The sequence below is a fragment of the Hyalella azteca genome, unplaced genomic scaffold (assembly GCF_000764305.2).
Source record: "Hyalella azteca isolate HAZT.00-mixed unplaced genomic scaffold, Hazt_2.0.2 contig5513, whole genome shotgun sequence".
Classification (NCBI taxonomy): domain Eukaryota; kingdom Metazoa; phylum Arthropoda; class Malacostraca; order Amphipoda; family Hyalellidae; genus Hyalella; species Hyalella azteca.
The window spans coordinates 1-16,397 of record NW_025935702.1 but is presented as its reverse complement, the minus strand read 5'-3'; the positions used below and the strand labels follow the sequence as shown (position 1 = coordinate 16,397).

At 36.3% G+C, this 16,397-nt stretch overlaps 1 protein-coding gene across 1 annotated transcript in view; it reads right to left on the bottom strand.

The window, feature by feature from the left end:
• The window catches only part of LOC108672695 (glutathione synthetase), an 18,112-nt gene extending 5,345 nt beyond the window's left edge, over window positions 1-12,767 (bottom strand). Inside the window, exons 1-7 of the mRNA XM_047880501.1 lie at window positions 12,430-12,767; window positions 11,340-11,523; window positions 9,882-9,957; window positions 6,157-6,323; window positions 5,221-5,266; window positions 3,109-3,341; window positions 105-147 (exon numbers count right to left, since the gene is read on the bottom strand). Of these exons, the coding sequence (XP_047736457.1) occupies window positions 105-147; window positions 3,109-3,341; window positions 5,221-5,266; window positions 6,157-6,323; window positions 9,882-9,957; window positions 11,340-11,523; window positions 12,430-12,607 (927 nt within the window). The 5' untranslated portion in view covers window positions 12,608-12,767. The remainder of the gene's footprint in view (window positions 1-104; window positions 148-3,108; window positions 3,342-5,220; window positions 5,267-6,156; window positions 6,324-9,881; window positions 9,958-11,339; window positions 11,524-12,429) is intronic.
• Between the last annotated feature and the right edge of the window lie 3,630 nt (window positions 12,768-16,397).

Here is a 16,397-nt window from a genome sequence, read left to right as displayed (position 1 = left end):
GCCTAGTTACTCACATTAGGTATGAGGTCTGCCTAGTTACTCACATTAGGTATGAGGTCAGCCTAGTTACTCACATTAGGTATGAGGTCTGCCTAGTTACTCACATTAGGTATGAGGTCATGTCGCCCAAGGAGCGTCAGCACATACCTGCAACATGTCAGTAACATGAAGAACATGACGTGCAACATAGTCATGTTTGACATGCTACATAGTCATGCGTCTCATTATATTGGGCAGTTTGCATCACCATATCCATGTAAATTATTAGCAGATGCCGCTAATTTGGAGAACATTTTTTTTGTGACACAAAAGCAACTAAACATACAAGTCTCCTAAATCTCATTCATTATAAATAATAAATTTATTATATATTTAGTTACATGTTGATTATTCATCATTGAACTTAATGACACTGTACATCATAATAGATAGTGAAGAATGATAGATTTTGTGGCACATTAGCCTAGGAATTTAACCAATATATCAAGCAGTTATCATTAAAATATATATAAATGGTGATATATACATATATATAAAATATATATCACAATTTAGATAATGAAAGACACTACAAATGTTATATATACGTATATAATATTAGGGAAAATGTGGACACTTCTCTACAGAAATATAACACCTAGTTTTCCTATAGGGATATTAGACTTATTTTTCCCCACAGGTATATTATACCTAGTTCCCCTAAATGAAATGAATATTATACCTAGTTTCTCTATATGAATATTTTCCCTAGAGTTTCCCTATAAGAAAATAACACTAAACTAGAACCACTCTGTCTAGTAACCATCTAATTCCATGCTGTAGGTGTAACTAAAATATTTTAAGTAATAGCACTAACAAGTGCCCAGTGGTAGTGGTAATCCATATACAAGTGCATTGGTAATCTATGCAGTTTGAATTCCCATTTGGTTCTTAAGAGTCAAGATTAAATTATTAATTTCATTCAAATTCATAAGTTATAAATTAATTAACACCAGTGTGTTAATTCCATACATCACACACGGCACAACAAACCTACACAGGTGGACCACATGGTTTCAGTGAACCCAACAAACACAACAAATTCATGGTGAAGCCCATGAAATGTGATGAATAATTACTGCAGAAATTATGATAAGATGTCATATAAGACTTGGAAATTTACCTAATGACCAGAGAATGAGTGCAATTCAATATTTCATGAACTAAACAATTCTTTGGATAAGGTTAGTAGGAAAAAAGGCATGTTTTTGGTAAGTAATTCTTATATATTTATCAATGTTTCAAATGCAAAAATATTTATTTTTAGGTTAAAAGAAGCTCAAAATAAGGGAATTCTTTTTCTACCACAACAATGAGAAGATTCCAAAAAAAAAAATCATCATTATATTCAAATATCTCCCTAGACCTATTTTTTGCCCAAATAACATCATACAATGAATTGATCAACCCCATGAAAAATTCAATCATTGGCATTCTCTGGTCATTAAGGAAATTTCATAGTTTAATCAGACATCTCATTATAATTACTGCATTAAATATGCATCACATTTTATTTGCATCACAGAGTTCCTTGCTTTTATATACCTCAGTGCTGGGGTATAATAGCCTGTAAAAATTACTGTAGAACAAAATTATCAAAGAACAAAAATACTGCAGCACAACATAACTGCAATGCAAAATAACTACAGCACCAAATTACTACAGCACAAAATTACTACCATATAAAATTCATCAATTTACTACAGCACCAAATTACTGAAGCACATAATTACTGCAGTATAAATTAATACAGCACAAATTGCTTCAGCACTAAATTACTGCAACACAATGTTAAGGTGGCACAAAATTAAAAAAAAAACTCACTACTCACTGCAGTGAGTGACAGAGCACACATTTTCTTGTCAACGAAAACGTGAGGTCACGGACGGACAGACAGCTGCAAAGACAGACGGACGGACGGACGGACAGGGCAAGCACAATAGTGCATTTTCACCATAAATGATAAAATGCGCTAAAAAGGCCACTAAATGCATGCAGTAACAAGAGGCTTGCTTCCAACAGCAAGTGGACGTGCCACCAACCAAGGCTGCGGTGGTATTATTGCAATTAGCTGGCCAGCCTTTGAAAATTGTTATAGAGAGTCTAGAATAACCTCCAGCATCTAGCTCCATGTAATAACCTCCAGCATCTAGCTCCATGTAATAACCTCCAGCATCTAGCTCCATGTAATAACCTCCAGCATCTAGCTCCATGTAATAACCTCTAGCATCTAGCTCCATGTAATAACCTCCAGCATCTAGCTCCATGTAAATGTCAATTTTCATAATGGCATTTTTTGGTTTATATATGTAGCTCATTCATTCATACCCATTAATGTTGACCACATTACATTAATGTTGACTACATTACCCATTAATGTTGACTGCATTACCCATTAATGTTGACCACATTACATTAATGTTGACCACATTACTTATTAATGTTGACTGCATTACCCATTAATGTTGACTACATTACCAACATACAACAGTAAATTAACATTCCCTCACAGAATAAATGATTTCCTCCACATTTCATTGTATATATAAAATTTCAACACAAAATAAATACATAAGCTCCCAACAAACTACCATTTGTTCAACACAACACAAACATGCATCAGAAGAGTGTCTGGGCAGACCGACATATGCAGGGCACCTCAATAACATCACAATAGCAACATTCAAAGATCCCAATAACAACATTTAAACATCCAAATAACAATATTTACATGCACTTATTTGCCTGATCAAGTTACCCTTGCTTATATTTCTTAAGAAATGTCTACATTTTTACATATGAAAAATTAAATTTACAGGCAGATTTTGAGTGCCATTCTTTCCACTTGAAACATAATGTGTGTTGTCAATACTTGCATATTAGTTACTTTCCTCCAATTAATCAAAAATCATGATAGTTTTATTACTTAAGACTGCTGATTTATTGTCCTAAAATAAACCAATGTGTGTTTATCTTCTTCATGCTATGNTATATTATATAATATTATATTATTATAACAGGATGTTCCAGTTAAGTCTGATTATATTGCTAGGTTCGTGGCACTCATACTTGTGGAGATGGCCAAGATGTACAGCAAGAGCCCCAAAGCTGGAGGCGATCGTGTTCACCTCCACCTGCTTGGGTGCAGCGCAGCACAACTTCCGCAGGTCATCCTCAGGGCTGTGGGTGCCTTCACCCTCTTGGGGCCCAGACCCTTCACTTAATTTGCTTCCAGAGGTATTCTCATTACAGGGAGGAGCATCCAGTAGCACATCACATCGTATCAGCGCCAGAGACACTGGCTGTACACAGGTATACAACTATACAACTGTTCTCATGTACACGACTTCTCTAAAATGCCCCAATTTGTTTGCTGTTTACAAATTCATTGCATGATACTTGATTTTGAAAATTATGCACTAGCATTTGTGTTGGCATTTGTTCTAAAGTACAGTATGGGACTAAAGTGCCATACTGTACAATTGTTCTAAAGTACATACACAATTGTTCATAATATTAGTGTAGGCTGGCAGAATTTCTTCTCTTAAGCAAGTTTTGTAAAGGAAACGTCTGGGTGCAGAAAAAACTTTTTTGTTTACAGACAGATCGTTTTGAAACTTGGTACTCATATGTAAAACAGAATTCTAAGACTTTTTTGTTCGTGGGAATTTTTCGAAAAAAATGAAAGAAAATGTGAAATTCTTAGAAAACGGAAAAAGGGGGTACTATAGAAAACTATCTCCTCCTAGGATTTCGAAGCTACAACATTGAGACGCATATCATTCGATGAGTAAGGACCATATCTATAGATTCGTCGAAGCTTTTTTAGAATTTCGAATTTTTGTGGATGGGGGAGTATTTTTTCACAAAATTTTCGAAAATTTTTCTATTTCCCCCTTTTTCTACCCCCTTTTTTCAAAATATTTTCAAAACTATAACGAAATTGGAAAAAAGCTACAACGAATCTCTAGATAATTCAATTGCAAATCGAATGGTATATGTCTCATTGCTGTAGTTTCAAAACTCTAGGAGGAGATAGGTTTGCAGTGACAATAAGTTAACTTTTCAGTAGGGCCCAACAAAGTCGCGTGCGCCTCGAAAAAGACATTCATGATACTTGATTTTGAAAATTATGCACTAGCATTTGTGTTGGCATTTGTTCTAAAGTACAGTATGGGACTAAAGTGCCATACTGTACAATTGTTCTAAAGTACATACACAATTGTTCATAATATTAGTGTAGGCTGGCAGAATTTCTTCTCTTAAGCAAGTTTTGTTAAATAATTTTTGGAAAAACAAATTTTGTTTTTCCAACACCTACGAAGAATTTAGTACGACTTATTGAAAAAACTAACAAGGAGCTAATAAATAAAACTAATTCTCTGGTCTTTAACAAAAATTGTTCATAAATACACAATTGTTCTCTAAAGTACAGTATGGGACTTCCCTAAAGTGCCCCAAAAAGTTTGTAGTTCAAAAATTTATTGCATGTTATTTAGTTTGAAAATTATGGAATATCATTTGTGTTGGCATTTTTTTGTTCAAAATGCAAGACATTGTTTACCCTGTACTAAATAGTGCATGTCAGCTCAGGCAGCACAACACTGCAGGCTGTTGAGTTCCCCCAAGTGCAATAATATTAAAATGATTGTTCTGCAGTTACCTTCTCAGGCAGCAATGAATTGAGATGTTTTTATATGCACTTTGTTTAAATTAAAATCTCTATGTCGCTCAATTTAAACTTGATACAATTGATCTGCCATAATCTGTCATTCAGAAAAAGCCTTTTCTTTGAGAAAAATATAAGTGATTAAATTTTTGAGTTAAGCTTTGGGTGTGCTAATACAATTAGTGTTTTAACCTCATAATGGTTTGTAGTTCCATTACATTTAGACATAAATTTTGACAAGTGTCATCTGAAAGTTGCATATTCCCAGACATTTTCAGACAAGAACGGAGCAGACAAAATTATATGGGCATATCAGAGCTGTTCAGAAAAAGCACATATAAGATTAAAAAGCCACTGTGACATTACAACATGAAATAAATAAACAAATAATAATGAAATTAAAAAAAAATAGGTATCCAAAGAAAAAAAATTTCATGCAAAAAAAATTTGCAGCCAGGAAACAAGAATAAGCAGAAGCAAACAAAAGTGTGTCAGAGGAGCCGGCAACTCACCTGACCAGGGGCCGTACAATCATAAATAGTTGACAACTTTATCAGCCTATCAATCAATGACATTAAATTTCCAACCTAAATTGGCTAATTACAGACAAAAAATTGGCCAATGTGAACTGCAGTGAATTTTGATAGTATGGCCCCTGAGAACCCAATAAAAGCTCCTAAACATAAAGCTTAGCTTTAACCACCACAAGTGTCAGCAAAATGATACTTTTGTGAAGCTTTGATAACCAAAGAACTGAAGTTTTACTATAAAGAGTCCACTGAATATCAGAGCCATGAGTGGTATGTTCTCAGCCAAGGAGCATGTCGCCAGACAACTATGGTTTGAGTGCCTTTTTTGGCATAATGATTTGGATTGACTTATCTGATTAGAGAAACCTATATATTATCTATGTTATACATGACAATGAATGAATTAGTCAGCAGAGCCTCCTGTTACATATAGAGCTTCCAAGTTAATGGCCTGCAACTAGTGGCCCTTGTATGTTATGTTCCATACTGTCCTAGCCTAACCTGTCCTATCCTAAACTATACAAAACAGATCCTATCCTATTTCATCCAATCCAGTCTTGTTGCATCCTTTCAAATCTGATCCTAACCTCTCCCAAAAATAATATCCTAGGTAAGCCTGTCTGTCCCACTAGGCCTGCTGTTATGCCACTCAAGCCTCATGTCTTTAGTGCTAGTCCATCAGATGAGACCAAGTAACTAGCTACTAGTAACTACTAAGTAACTAGTAACAAGCACATTATTACACAAGTCCAATCTGTATCAAACATGTATTGTAACACAGTCGTCAATAATGTATACAGCTGCAACACAAAACTCATGACCTATTCATGACTAATACATTTAACTACACAGAAATGCCTATAGTATACAACTGTCAAGTAATACATGTATAAACAACATGTGCTACAAGCATCCTACTTGTGTATCCTGGCAGACACGGGGCCCAAGTGGCCAAAGCCGGCAGCTATGGTGTTGATCTCGACCTGCTGGTTCATGACATAGGGCGGCACGAGGCAGAGGGCACAGCAGCCCGGCCTGCACTCGTTCAGCATGACATCTGAGCGCAGCAGCGCCAGGCTCACAGGCTGCGAGTTAACCTCTCAAGTTAAAATGTAAGGTAACCTCTTAATGAGTTGAAATGTAAGGTAACCTCTTAATAAGTTAAGCTGTGAGTTTGAGAGTTAACCTCTTAATAAGTTAAAAGATAAGGTAACCTCTTAATAAGTTAAACTGTGAGTCAACTCTTAATAAACTTGACACTTCTTGACCAAGTGCTTGCCAAGTACAAGATAGTCAACACTATAATTAAAGAAATTTGCACTACATATTCCGGAATCCAGCAATAAATTGTGAATGTTCCAGAAGACTAAATACAGAAGCCTTCATTGTAAGATAGTGACTACATAATAATCTAGTATTGCACTATTAGCAGCCCGTTGCACTAGAAACCGTCACCATGACATCTCACCAATATCAGGTAGCAACACTAACACCAAGGTTTTACCTAATACTAAGCAATGGCTTGGCCCAGTGACTATCCATACAGAACTAGAAATAATATTGGTTCAAGAAGCAAATTGACATCTTCATCAGTAAATAAATTTGTTGGAACAAGAAAATAAAAATATAACTCAGAACTCACTGCAGGGAGTGACAGAGAGCATATTTTCTTGTCGACAAAAACTTGAGGTCACGGACAGACAGACAGACGGACATGGCGAGCACCATAGTGCATTTTTTCCATAAATGAGAAAATGTGCTAAAAATTGGATTGAGTTGCTGCAACACAGGCAAGTAAAAAGTGAAATTTTTAGGGTATGTCTTCCGGAATTTCTTTTACCTAGTGATTAAATAAGTTTTATGAACTAATATAGACAGTTTAATGAGAACCAAACCCTCAGTTTAATGAAGCAATACTTGATTTTAATGAGCCAATACAATACAATACAAGAGAGTTCAATGAAGCAAAATAGCACTCAAATGATCCACATCCTTGGGTCTCTTTAAATCTAAAAAAATTTGTGTTGTCTTCAAGTAAATGTGAATGTAATTGTTAGAAGGATTTTAAAAGCAATAGAGCTAATAGTGGGTTTGGCAGGTGGAGTTTAGTGGTAGTTATTAAATCAAGGGATCTAACCATGACTAACTCAATAAATTCAGGAAGAAAACTTACTACTGTTAATTATAGACAGTCAAAAGAAATATCATGATTGAGAAACTATAACTAAGAAAATAGTGCTATCTACACCCAACACAGTCAATGGCTGAATATTCAATCCATTGTTTGACAGCTAATCTGAACCAAACTTAAAAATTACTAACACAAACAAACACAACACTTGAAATCATCAAAGTTTACAAAGAGATAATCAATAAGTTTATAGAAAGTACAATCAGGCCACAGGTCTTCATTGGTGAAGACGGTGCAGGGTGAGAACATGAGCTTTCATCAGGTAAAATGTGCATTATATATTACATGTTTGAAGTGATTGATAACTCTTCAATTATTAGGCTGTGAACAGTGTGTATACATTATATATTGTACGTATAATTATATATTTAATGCATTTATTCCTTGATTACAAATCATAGTAATTAGTTAATGATCTAATTTTCAATATGAAATAAGGAGACAAGAGTAAATTTGAGGCAATTTTTACAGGCATGTTCAGTGACACTGCTTTGGAGAAGGAATATTTATAGCCAGAAAAAATAAAAAAACCAATGTAATTAGTTGAATCAAACCCACTAGTGTGAAGTATTCACTTAATAAAAGTTTAGTTAGATCAGGTAATGTTTGGAGGCAAGAGCTGCAATATAAAGCAACAAGGTTCAATATCAAACTATGGGCTTCGAGTTTGAGTGACTCAAGGGATTCTTGCAGCTTCGGCAAGAATATGACGCGAATGTGGTGTTTTGTTGACAGTGTTGGTCTTTTCTGACCTATGTCATGGTGCCGTGCTAGATATCCGGCAGTCGTCCAGGGTGGTACCATAGACCCCCAAGAGGTCCGGGCATGGTATGGGAATTTCCACCATTCCACGGCCATGAACGCCCAAAGAGCAGTGGCTCCCATGCCCTCTTCTGCATACAACTGCAGCAGTGGAAGAAGCAGGACAGCGACCACTTAACGTGCGCTTAGTTGATGCACAAGTGCACACTAAGTGGTCGCTGTCCTGCTTCTAGTGGCCCTTGCAGGCAATGAGCTGCCAAGAAAACAGGCGCAACATAGCAGCGTTTCAAGGAGGGCTTCATAGTTGGCAACTGCTGGACATGCCAATTCCAGTCATGTATTGTTATTAATGTCCTGCATCTTTATGTGCGCACCATGTTAACGGTTACATTTTAAACAGCATTAGTGTTAGCGTTCCACACGAGCATTCCAGCATATGTTAGCGTTCCAGCATGAGCATTTCATGCTATTCGTATGCATTAATGTAAGGAGCAATCGCTGCAACGAGGCTACATGGAAGTATCTATAATATACTACAACGGCATGGACAGTATAGTTTTAGTGAAGCTTCAATGACACTACGGCAAGACCGTCCTTTTACTCAGACCTCCGTATCCGGTTGAGCAGATATAGAAGCACAGAGACTGTGTTTAAAGTTGATAAATGCCTTATTTATATCACTGGCTAGACGTCTCTGTTGTTCATCATAAGTTGAGTTGTCCAATTTTGCTTGAATTTGTCCGATTCCTGCACCTCTGGCAACTGACTTAGGAATAACTCAAGGCACTTAGAGAACTCTTAGAGGAACTCAAGGCACTTGGAGATCTCTTAGAGGAACTCAAGGCACTTAGACCTTTTTGAAGACTCTGGACCCTAGACCTTTGAGAAGCCCCTGGACCCTAGACCTTTGAGGAGCCCCTGGACCCTAGACCTTTGAGAAGCCCCAGGACCCTAGACCTTTGAGAAGCCCCTGAACCCTAGACCTTTGAGAAGCCCCTGGACCCTAGACCTTTGAGAAGCCCCTGGACCCTAGACCTTTGAGAAGCCCCTGGACCTTAGACATTTGCAGAGTCCCTGGACCCTAGACCTTTGAGAAGCCCCTGGACCCTAGACCTTTGCAGAGTCCCTGAACCCTAGACCTTTGAGAAGCCCCTGGACCCTAGACCTTTGCAGAGCCCCTGGACCCTAGACCTCTGAGGAGCCCCTGGACCCTAGACCTTTGAGCAGCTCAAGGGGTCCTTGAATAACAAACCAGCTATTTTATACATGTTATTACCATGAATATAAGGTACAGTCTGAATTAAGGGCAGGTGTCCTGAGATAAATTATCTGATTTTAATGGATGAGGGAAAGGTAATAAAGTGAAAAAAGAATTAAACTTCGTCATATATCAATAATGTTAATGCAGAAGCAATAACATGTCTATTTACATGTTAAACTTCTCAACATAATTTTGACAGCATGTAAACTTAGGAATAAGGTGCAACAGGTCTAAGCAGTTCAGACTAAATGTGTCAGTAAAGTAAGTAGACGAAAACCTGACACAGATGCCTTGAGTTACATCAATATAAACCTTGTAGAATTGCATAGTTACAACTGTACAGTGTACATACACTAATTACAATTATAAAATTATGTAGGATGAGAATGGTTAAAAAACATGGCAGAGAAGGCAAGAGGTTGTACTCACCTGGGCAACACCCTCCTCCCTCACTGTCATGTACAGCTCCCACAGCCGACGGGTGAAGTCATCCACTTTGATGGTGCTGACAATTATACCACAATGTCAACCTTTCCAGACTGGCAATTTGTTTGTAAAAAAACCTTCCCCAACACATGATAGAATGAAAAGTAAAAAAAAACATTTTCCAACACATGATGGAACATTATATATGATGGAACATGATGGAACAATACATTACAGTCACATTGTGTACATCTGATGATTGCACTTGGAGATTGAAAAATAAACAACAATCAACTAAAAATATTCGCTGAAAACATCAACTTAAATGAACTCTTTTGTGGGCAGACTTGAACAAGTGAAAAATTCTAATTTTGAATGTATGTAACCAAGAATTATAATAATTATTAATGTGTTACTTCTTTTTCGTATTTAATTTTGAATAGTGAAATGTCAATTTGCAATTGACAAATACATTATGTTATGTTGTTATGGAGCAAATTTAATATTTTAATAAGAAATGAATACTGAATTCATTATAACACAATATTATGAGGTTGGAGATATTAATTTCTGAAATTGTTCTAATTGAGTAATAATAAGACAGAAGCATTACTTTTGTACTCTGCACTACAGTTTGTTTTCATGTGTGTTCAGTCGTCTGGGCGAGTCTAATTCCAATTATTTTTAATAGGTATCCAAAAATTGTAGTGCGGCCAATTGCAGGTTGGTAGTGGCAGGATAATGTAACTCTAAACCCAAACCTTGCCATTTAAAAAAAAATTAAAATTGCTTAAAAAATTACATGCTTCCTTGCAAAAGTATTATGCTGCAGAACATTCCTTAATATATAACACATTGATATTTACACTTAATCACAACTGAAGTATTGTAGTAATCTTGGAGAATAGTTTCAGAAATGGGAAAAAATTTAGTCGTATATCAATAATGTTAATGCAGAAGCAGTAACATGCTTATATACATGTCAAACTTCATGACATAATTTTAGGAGCATGTAAACTTAGGTTAACCTTGAAATGAATTTTATTCTGCAACTTTGTTGTCACACGCAACTTCATGACCCATTTCCATAGCAAAATTTAGCTATAGGCTTGACTCTGCAATAGGTGCCACTTATGAATCCTGGAGCACATAAATGAGTTGCTCTATGTCAACTTCCGCTGGGTTGGCAGGGCAGCTATTAAGCTTGGTATTACTTGGCTTGGCTAACTCTTCTCATACTCTCAGGCAACTATACCTTCTCATACTCTCAGGCAACTATATGTCAAAAAGAATATTCTGACCAGAAGCTGATTTGATTGGATGGCCAAGCTGACCCAGAATGATTAAGCTAAGTGTAGTGACTCATGGGCTTCGGCTGCAATTTTAATTTAACTAAAATTTGTAAGGTTAAATGGATAAAATAATAACAGTAAAATGTGATTATACAAACACTTGACTCACTTGACAAGAGATCTCTGCAGAAAGTCATGTGAGTGAGCCACTCTGTGCATGAGTGTATTGATGAGTGGCTGCAGCTTGTAGACTTTCTCAAACTCGCGCCGGGGGAAAGGAGTCGGCAGCAGGAAGAACGGTGCCATGGAGAGGGTGTCCGTTGAGAAGCTGTCTTTGTAGCGCATGCCAGCCCCTGAATAACAAGTGGCAGAAATGTTTGAGGAGTTTTTAACCTTAGATTGCACTTGAAGAAAGTTAGGGATGATATTTAAAGATGAGCCACATTCCATGGGTAATATTTCACACTATATTTGTACATACTTCTTCTTTTATGTACTACTTTTATAAAAATACTGACTAGTTTCTTTATAGCAGAAGTGCAGGAACAAGAAAATATTGGTGACATTTTAAAAATTGTCAACTGCAGTATGACAGATCATTGAGATATATTTTTAGATGAAAAAATTTGTCATCAAAAGTTAAATCTGTAAAAAAGTCTTAAATATAGAGAGATATGTTGCATAGTGTGGCAAACAACTCTAGTACATTCAATTTTAATGTACAAACAATAAAATAAATGCTTTGCCTAATATTAGACTCACCACAACAGAACAAGAGTCACACCACACCACACACCACAACACACCACAACATACAGTCATACACTACTACCACTAAATGCTGCTGTTCAGCATGGAATACACATACCATATTGGACACATCCAATCATAGTCTGGAGAGGATGACATCACAATCCAATAACCAATCACAGTCTGGAGAGGATGACATAACAATCCAATAACCAATCACAGTCTGGATAGGATGACATAACAATCCAATAACCAATTACAGTCTGGAGAGGATGACATCACAATGACATAACAATCCAATAACCAATCACAGTCTGGAGAGGATGACATCACAATCCAATAACCCCACAATCCAATCACAGTCTGCAGAGGATGACATCACATCCACTCGCACTTTTGAGATTGACATGCATCCACCCAAAATGAAAAACTTTATGCACTATCCAAAAATGCTACACTGCTGCTGTTTTAATCAAATTTTGTACTTGTACATAGCAGCAGCAACTGACCGTGTAATAAAGCATAATCTTTGGCATCCGCAGCAAGCTGTTGCAGCAGCGGCTCAGAAAGAGGGAGGGGGATGCTGCTGTAGGGGATCTTGCTTGCAGTCTCCGCAGGTTTGCAGGTGTTTTCACAGCCTTCCTGGTTACAGCACCTGGTCTCTTGCAGCTCCTTTGGCGAACTCATTATGACTGCTTTGTCTTGGATGCAAACTACACAATGATTTTACACAATATATATATAAACCACTAATAATCAACACTTTTCTTTACTTTATGTTGCTAGGATCAAAACAAATACTGCACATAAATTTTAGTTACAAAAAATTAGCATTTGTTTACCTTCTGGGAAAAATCAGGAATGATATTTGAGAACATTTATAATATATATAGTGCACTTTCCTTCAGAACTTGTGTAACCAAGTCAAGCCATTCTAGTTTTTTTTTAAATTCAAGTATATCACCAGAGATGAAACAAGTCTCACTATGAGAGGTGACAGCAGTTAACCTTTTAGCAACCTTGCACCTTCCAACTTCCAACGAGGTATAGCACAGCCTAAAATTAATGGCAAAGTACCGTCAAATGGGGTAAAAGGGATGGGCAGGGTAAATCGGGATGCGTGTCCCACATTTCGTAGAAATGTTGTACGGTAGCAGCTTTAACTAATCAAAATATTGCAAAACTAAAAATAGTGGCATAAACTTCAATAATTTTACTATCTATTATGTATAAAGCTAGTCAAGAAATCAAACATTTACTATCTCTAAAAAATCGCTGAAAAAAAGTGTGAAAAGTACCTCTGCTAAGGTCTGGAGAAAAAAAAATCGCGATATTAAAAAATTTTACTTACATAAAAGTTGCACCCAGGTGTCGGCTTGAAAACGTAATTGATGGAGTTTAAAATTACAAACCATCCTGTAAGCTTACAGATACAGAAGAAATGCTACATGGCTGCTGATATGAAGCTTGCAGTGGACAAGGTCATTGTCAATGCTCAATTGCATGTCCATGTATACAGTACTATCACATTAATAATATGGTAATTAATGAATATGGTAATATAATATCAATAAAGGAAAAACAAGTAAAAATCACAGAAAATGTCATTTATTTTACATCTACATCATCTACAATAAAAGAAGAGGACTTCAAAGTACTGTTAGTAATGGATGAGTACACTCTGCATGCTTCAAACGTTTTAAAATTAACTTTTATTGCAAGTGTCCCAGATTACCCCGTTCCCAGGGGTAAATCAGGACGGTTTTATTCTGCATCTGGCACCTTACAAATAGCATATGGAATTTTTTTGAAGATGCCATTGGATAGCCCTCACAAAGAGCTATAAAATGAGCCTAAACTTGTTTCTGAAATGTTTCATGGTAAGAAGTTATTGACAAAAAACGCTCAAAACTATCCCTTTTTACCCCGTTTGATGGTATTTATCCAATTGGTCAAATTGGATAAACATATTCAATATAAAGATATTAAATAAATATATATGGTTTCATATATAAACAAAAATTGCCCTTATGGAAGGCAGCATATATTTATAGCTGGTTGCTGAAGGGTTAAAAGAGGTTCTCATCTTTCTGTTCAGTGTTCACTCTAGTAGAGCTTTACAATCAAAGCATCCAGTAGTATTGTTGCCGGGTCTATAATGTCTCATACCGCAGGTGAGATAAACCTGTTATCTGCTTATTTTACTAGGTAGCAACAACCCTATTCTGAATGAAGGAAAATGAAAGACTGGTTCTAATAAATAATGAATTAAAAAATGGGACAGTAAATGAACATACAACTTGATAAAATTGCAAATGTAATGATTAAACTAATTTGGAATGTGAAATGAAAATGCGCTAGTTAAGTGGATGTAAGGAGCATGGACAGGTGGAGATGAGTAGATGTAACTGCAAACAGAAAGAACAGAATGAAAATGCAAATCATGAATGTCTGATAACCTGATGGGATGTAGAATGTAAACAAAGCAAGATCCATTAATCTCCATAAAACTAGTAAAAGCTCATCTCCATATTGTGAATTTATTTTTAAAACTAATGAGTACTCACACACGGATTGAATTAAAAGGAATCACAAGTGGACAGATAAATAAAGGAACACTGCAAGATGAATTGTGAACATAACTTACTGGAATTAATTATAACCATAATGCAATATAATAAATTAACTTCTTCAAACTAAACCATATCAGTCAGAGATGAATACAAACAAAGTAAAAGCAAGGACAAAACTTAACCAAAATTATCAATGAATAAATGATATAAATTTCTATACCACTCACCAGTGCAACTGAGTGCCCAGGCTGAGTGAGATATGTACTGAGTAGGAATCCAAATACTTAAGAGTGATAATTCAAGTTTGCAAATGATACTTTGGTCATCTACACTGAAAAAGATAAAAAAATATTTAATTTAAATTGAGTTGGATTGAGAACTAAAGAAATATGATAATTAGTAAAGAGAGACATGAAGGTTGGGCTACACAGTAGCCTAATTTAACCTCCGGTAACAGTATGACATGATAAACTTAACTGCTACATATGATATCAATGACATGATTAGAAATTTCCTACTAAACACTAAAATTTTGTGGCTCCAGTTTTGATAATTGGAAACTTATGGCACAATCATGCACTTTTGTTGACAATTTGATAGGAGATACACATTAATTTGATAGGAGCTCTAGCATTACCTACTCTCACAGCTCCAAAAATGGCATAAAATGCTCTAGTCCTGGCTTGCTGATTTAGAGTATTGGCAGAAGTTTCATAAAATTACTCATAAAAAACAATCAGTTCAAGGGTGATTTTAGAAAATCACTGCTAAGAATTGCCTTTGTCATTCATTTTTTTTTATCAAAGAAATTGGGGAAAAGTCATAGGAGAAGGTAAAAGGGGCTGGATTAACTGTTCACAGGCATTTATCTCCAAATAATGGGTGGATTTTGTCTAATTTTCCAGTATGCAATCATGCATAATTCCATCAATGGTAAGCAGCCAATTTGCTTTAACCTGTATATTTTGTATTAGAATAAAATTATCTACTGCTTGATAAGATTTAATATTATGGTACTCTATCTTAATTTCTCAGTCTCTCAGGACTCAGGGGCCTTATTCCTTACCAACTTACCAAGTTACTTTACAGGCTCCAAAACACCAATTTACAGAGTCATAAAAAGGGTCAAAATAAACTGCAAACACAGGTGATGGGCATTTTGGTCTCATCAAACCTATCCAGCGACCATGGTCTATGGGTGGCTTCCAAGTTCTGCATTCTGCCAATTTGCCCAATTTTCCATAATGAGTTTGCATATAACAGGCCACTGTGCATGACAAGTCTGGCAGTGGCAACTCGTCATCAAAAATTCCAGCTACATCAAGAGCACCAGTTTGATTCCACTCTTCAGAGTGCTCTGTTTCCAGAGGAGACACTTTCCATTGTTATGATTGTTTATTGTGGCACTATGGGCCAAAAAAAACTAATAAAATAAAAAGGGGGGGGGGAATTTCAATATATTTGAGAAAATGATACTATACCAGATGGAATCCTAGTGACCGAAATTTATAACAAAATACTTACTATGTGGTTCTAGCAAAAACGAAAAAGACAGTCGAATGTTTAATGCTCATATACACACGTCCGTAGTCGACCAAAGCTTACACCCTACAGTATCGATGCACACACCACTGTGGTCAGCAGGGGTACGCAGCCGTGCACCGTGGCTAGTCTGTTCTTGAACGCGTTCATACTCTGAGCGTCAACAATATTTTCAGGGAGGCTGTTCCACATGTCAGTGACTCGAAGCGAGAAGAAATGTTGTCGCATGGATAAGTTGCAACGCTGTTTTTTTAGTTTATAGCTGTGGCCCCTGGTGTTGGTTCTTGTTTCAAATTCTAGTAATCCTTCTGGGACCTTGCACAAACCATGAGTATACTTGTATACTTCAATGAGGTCACCGC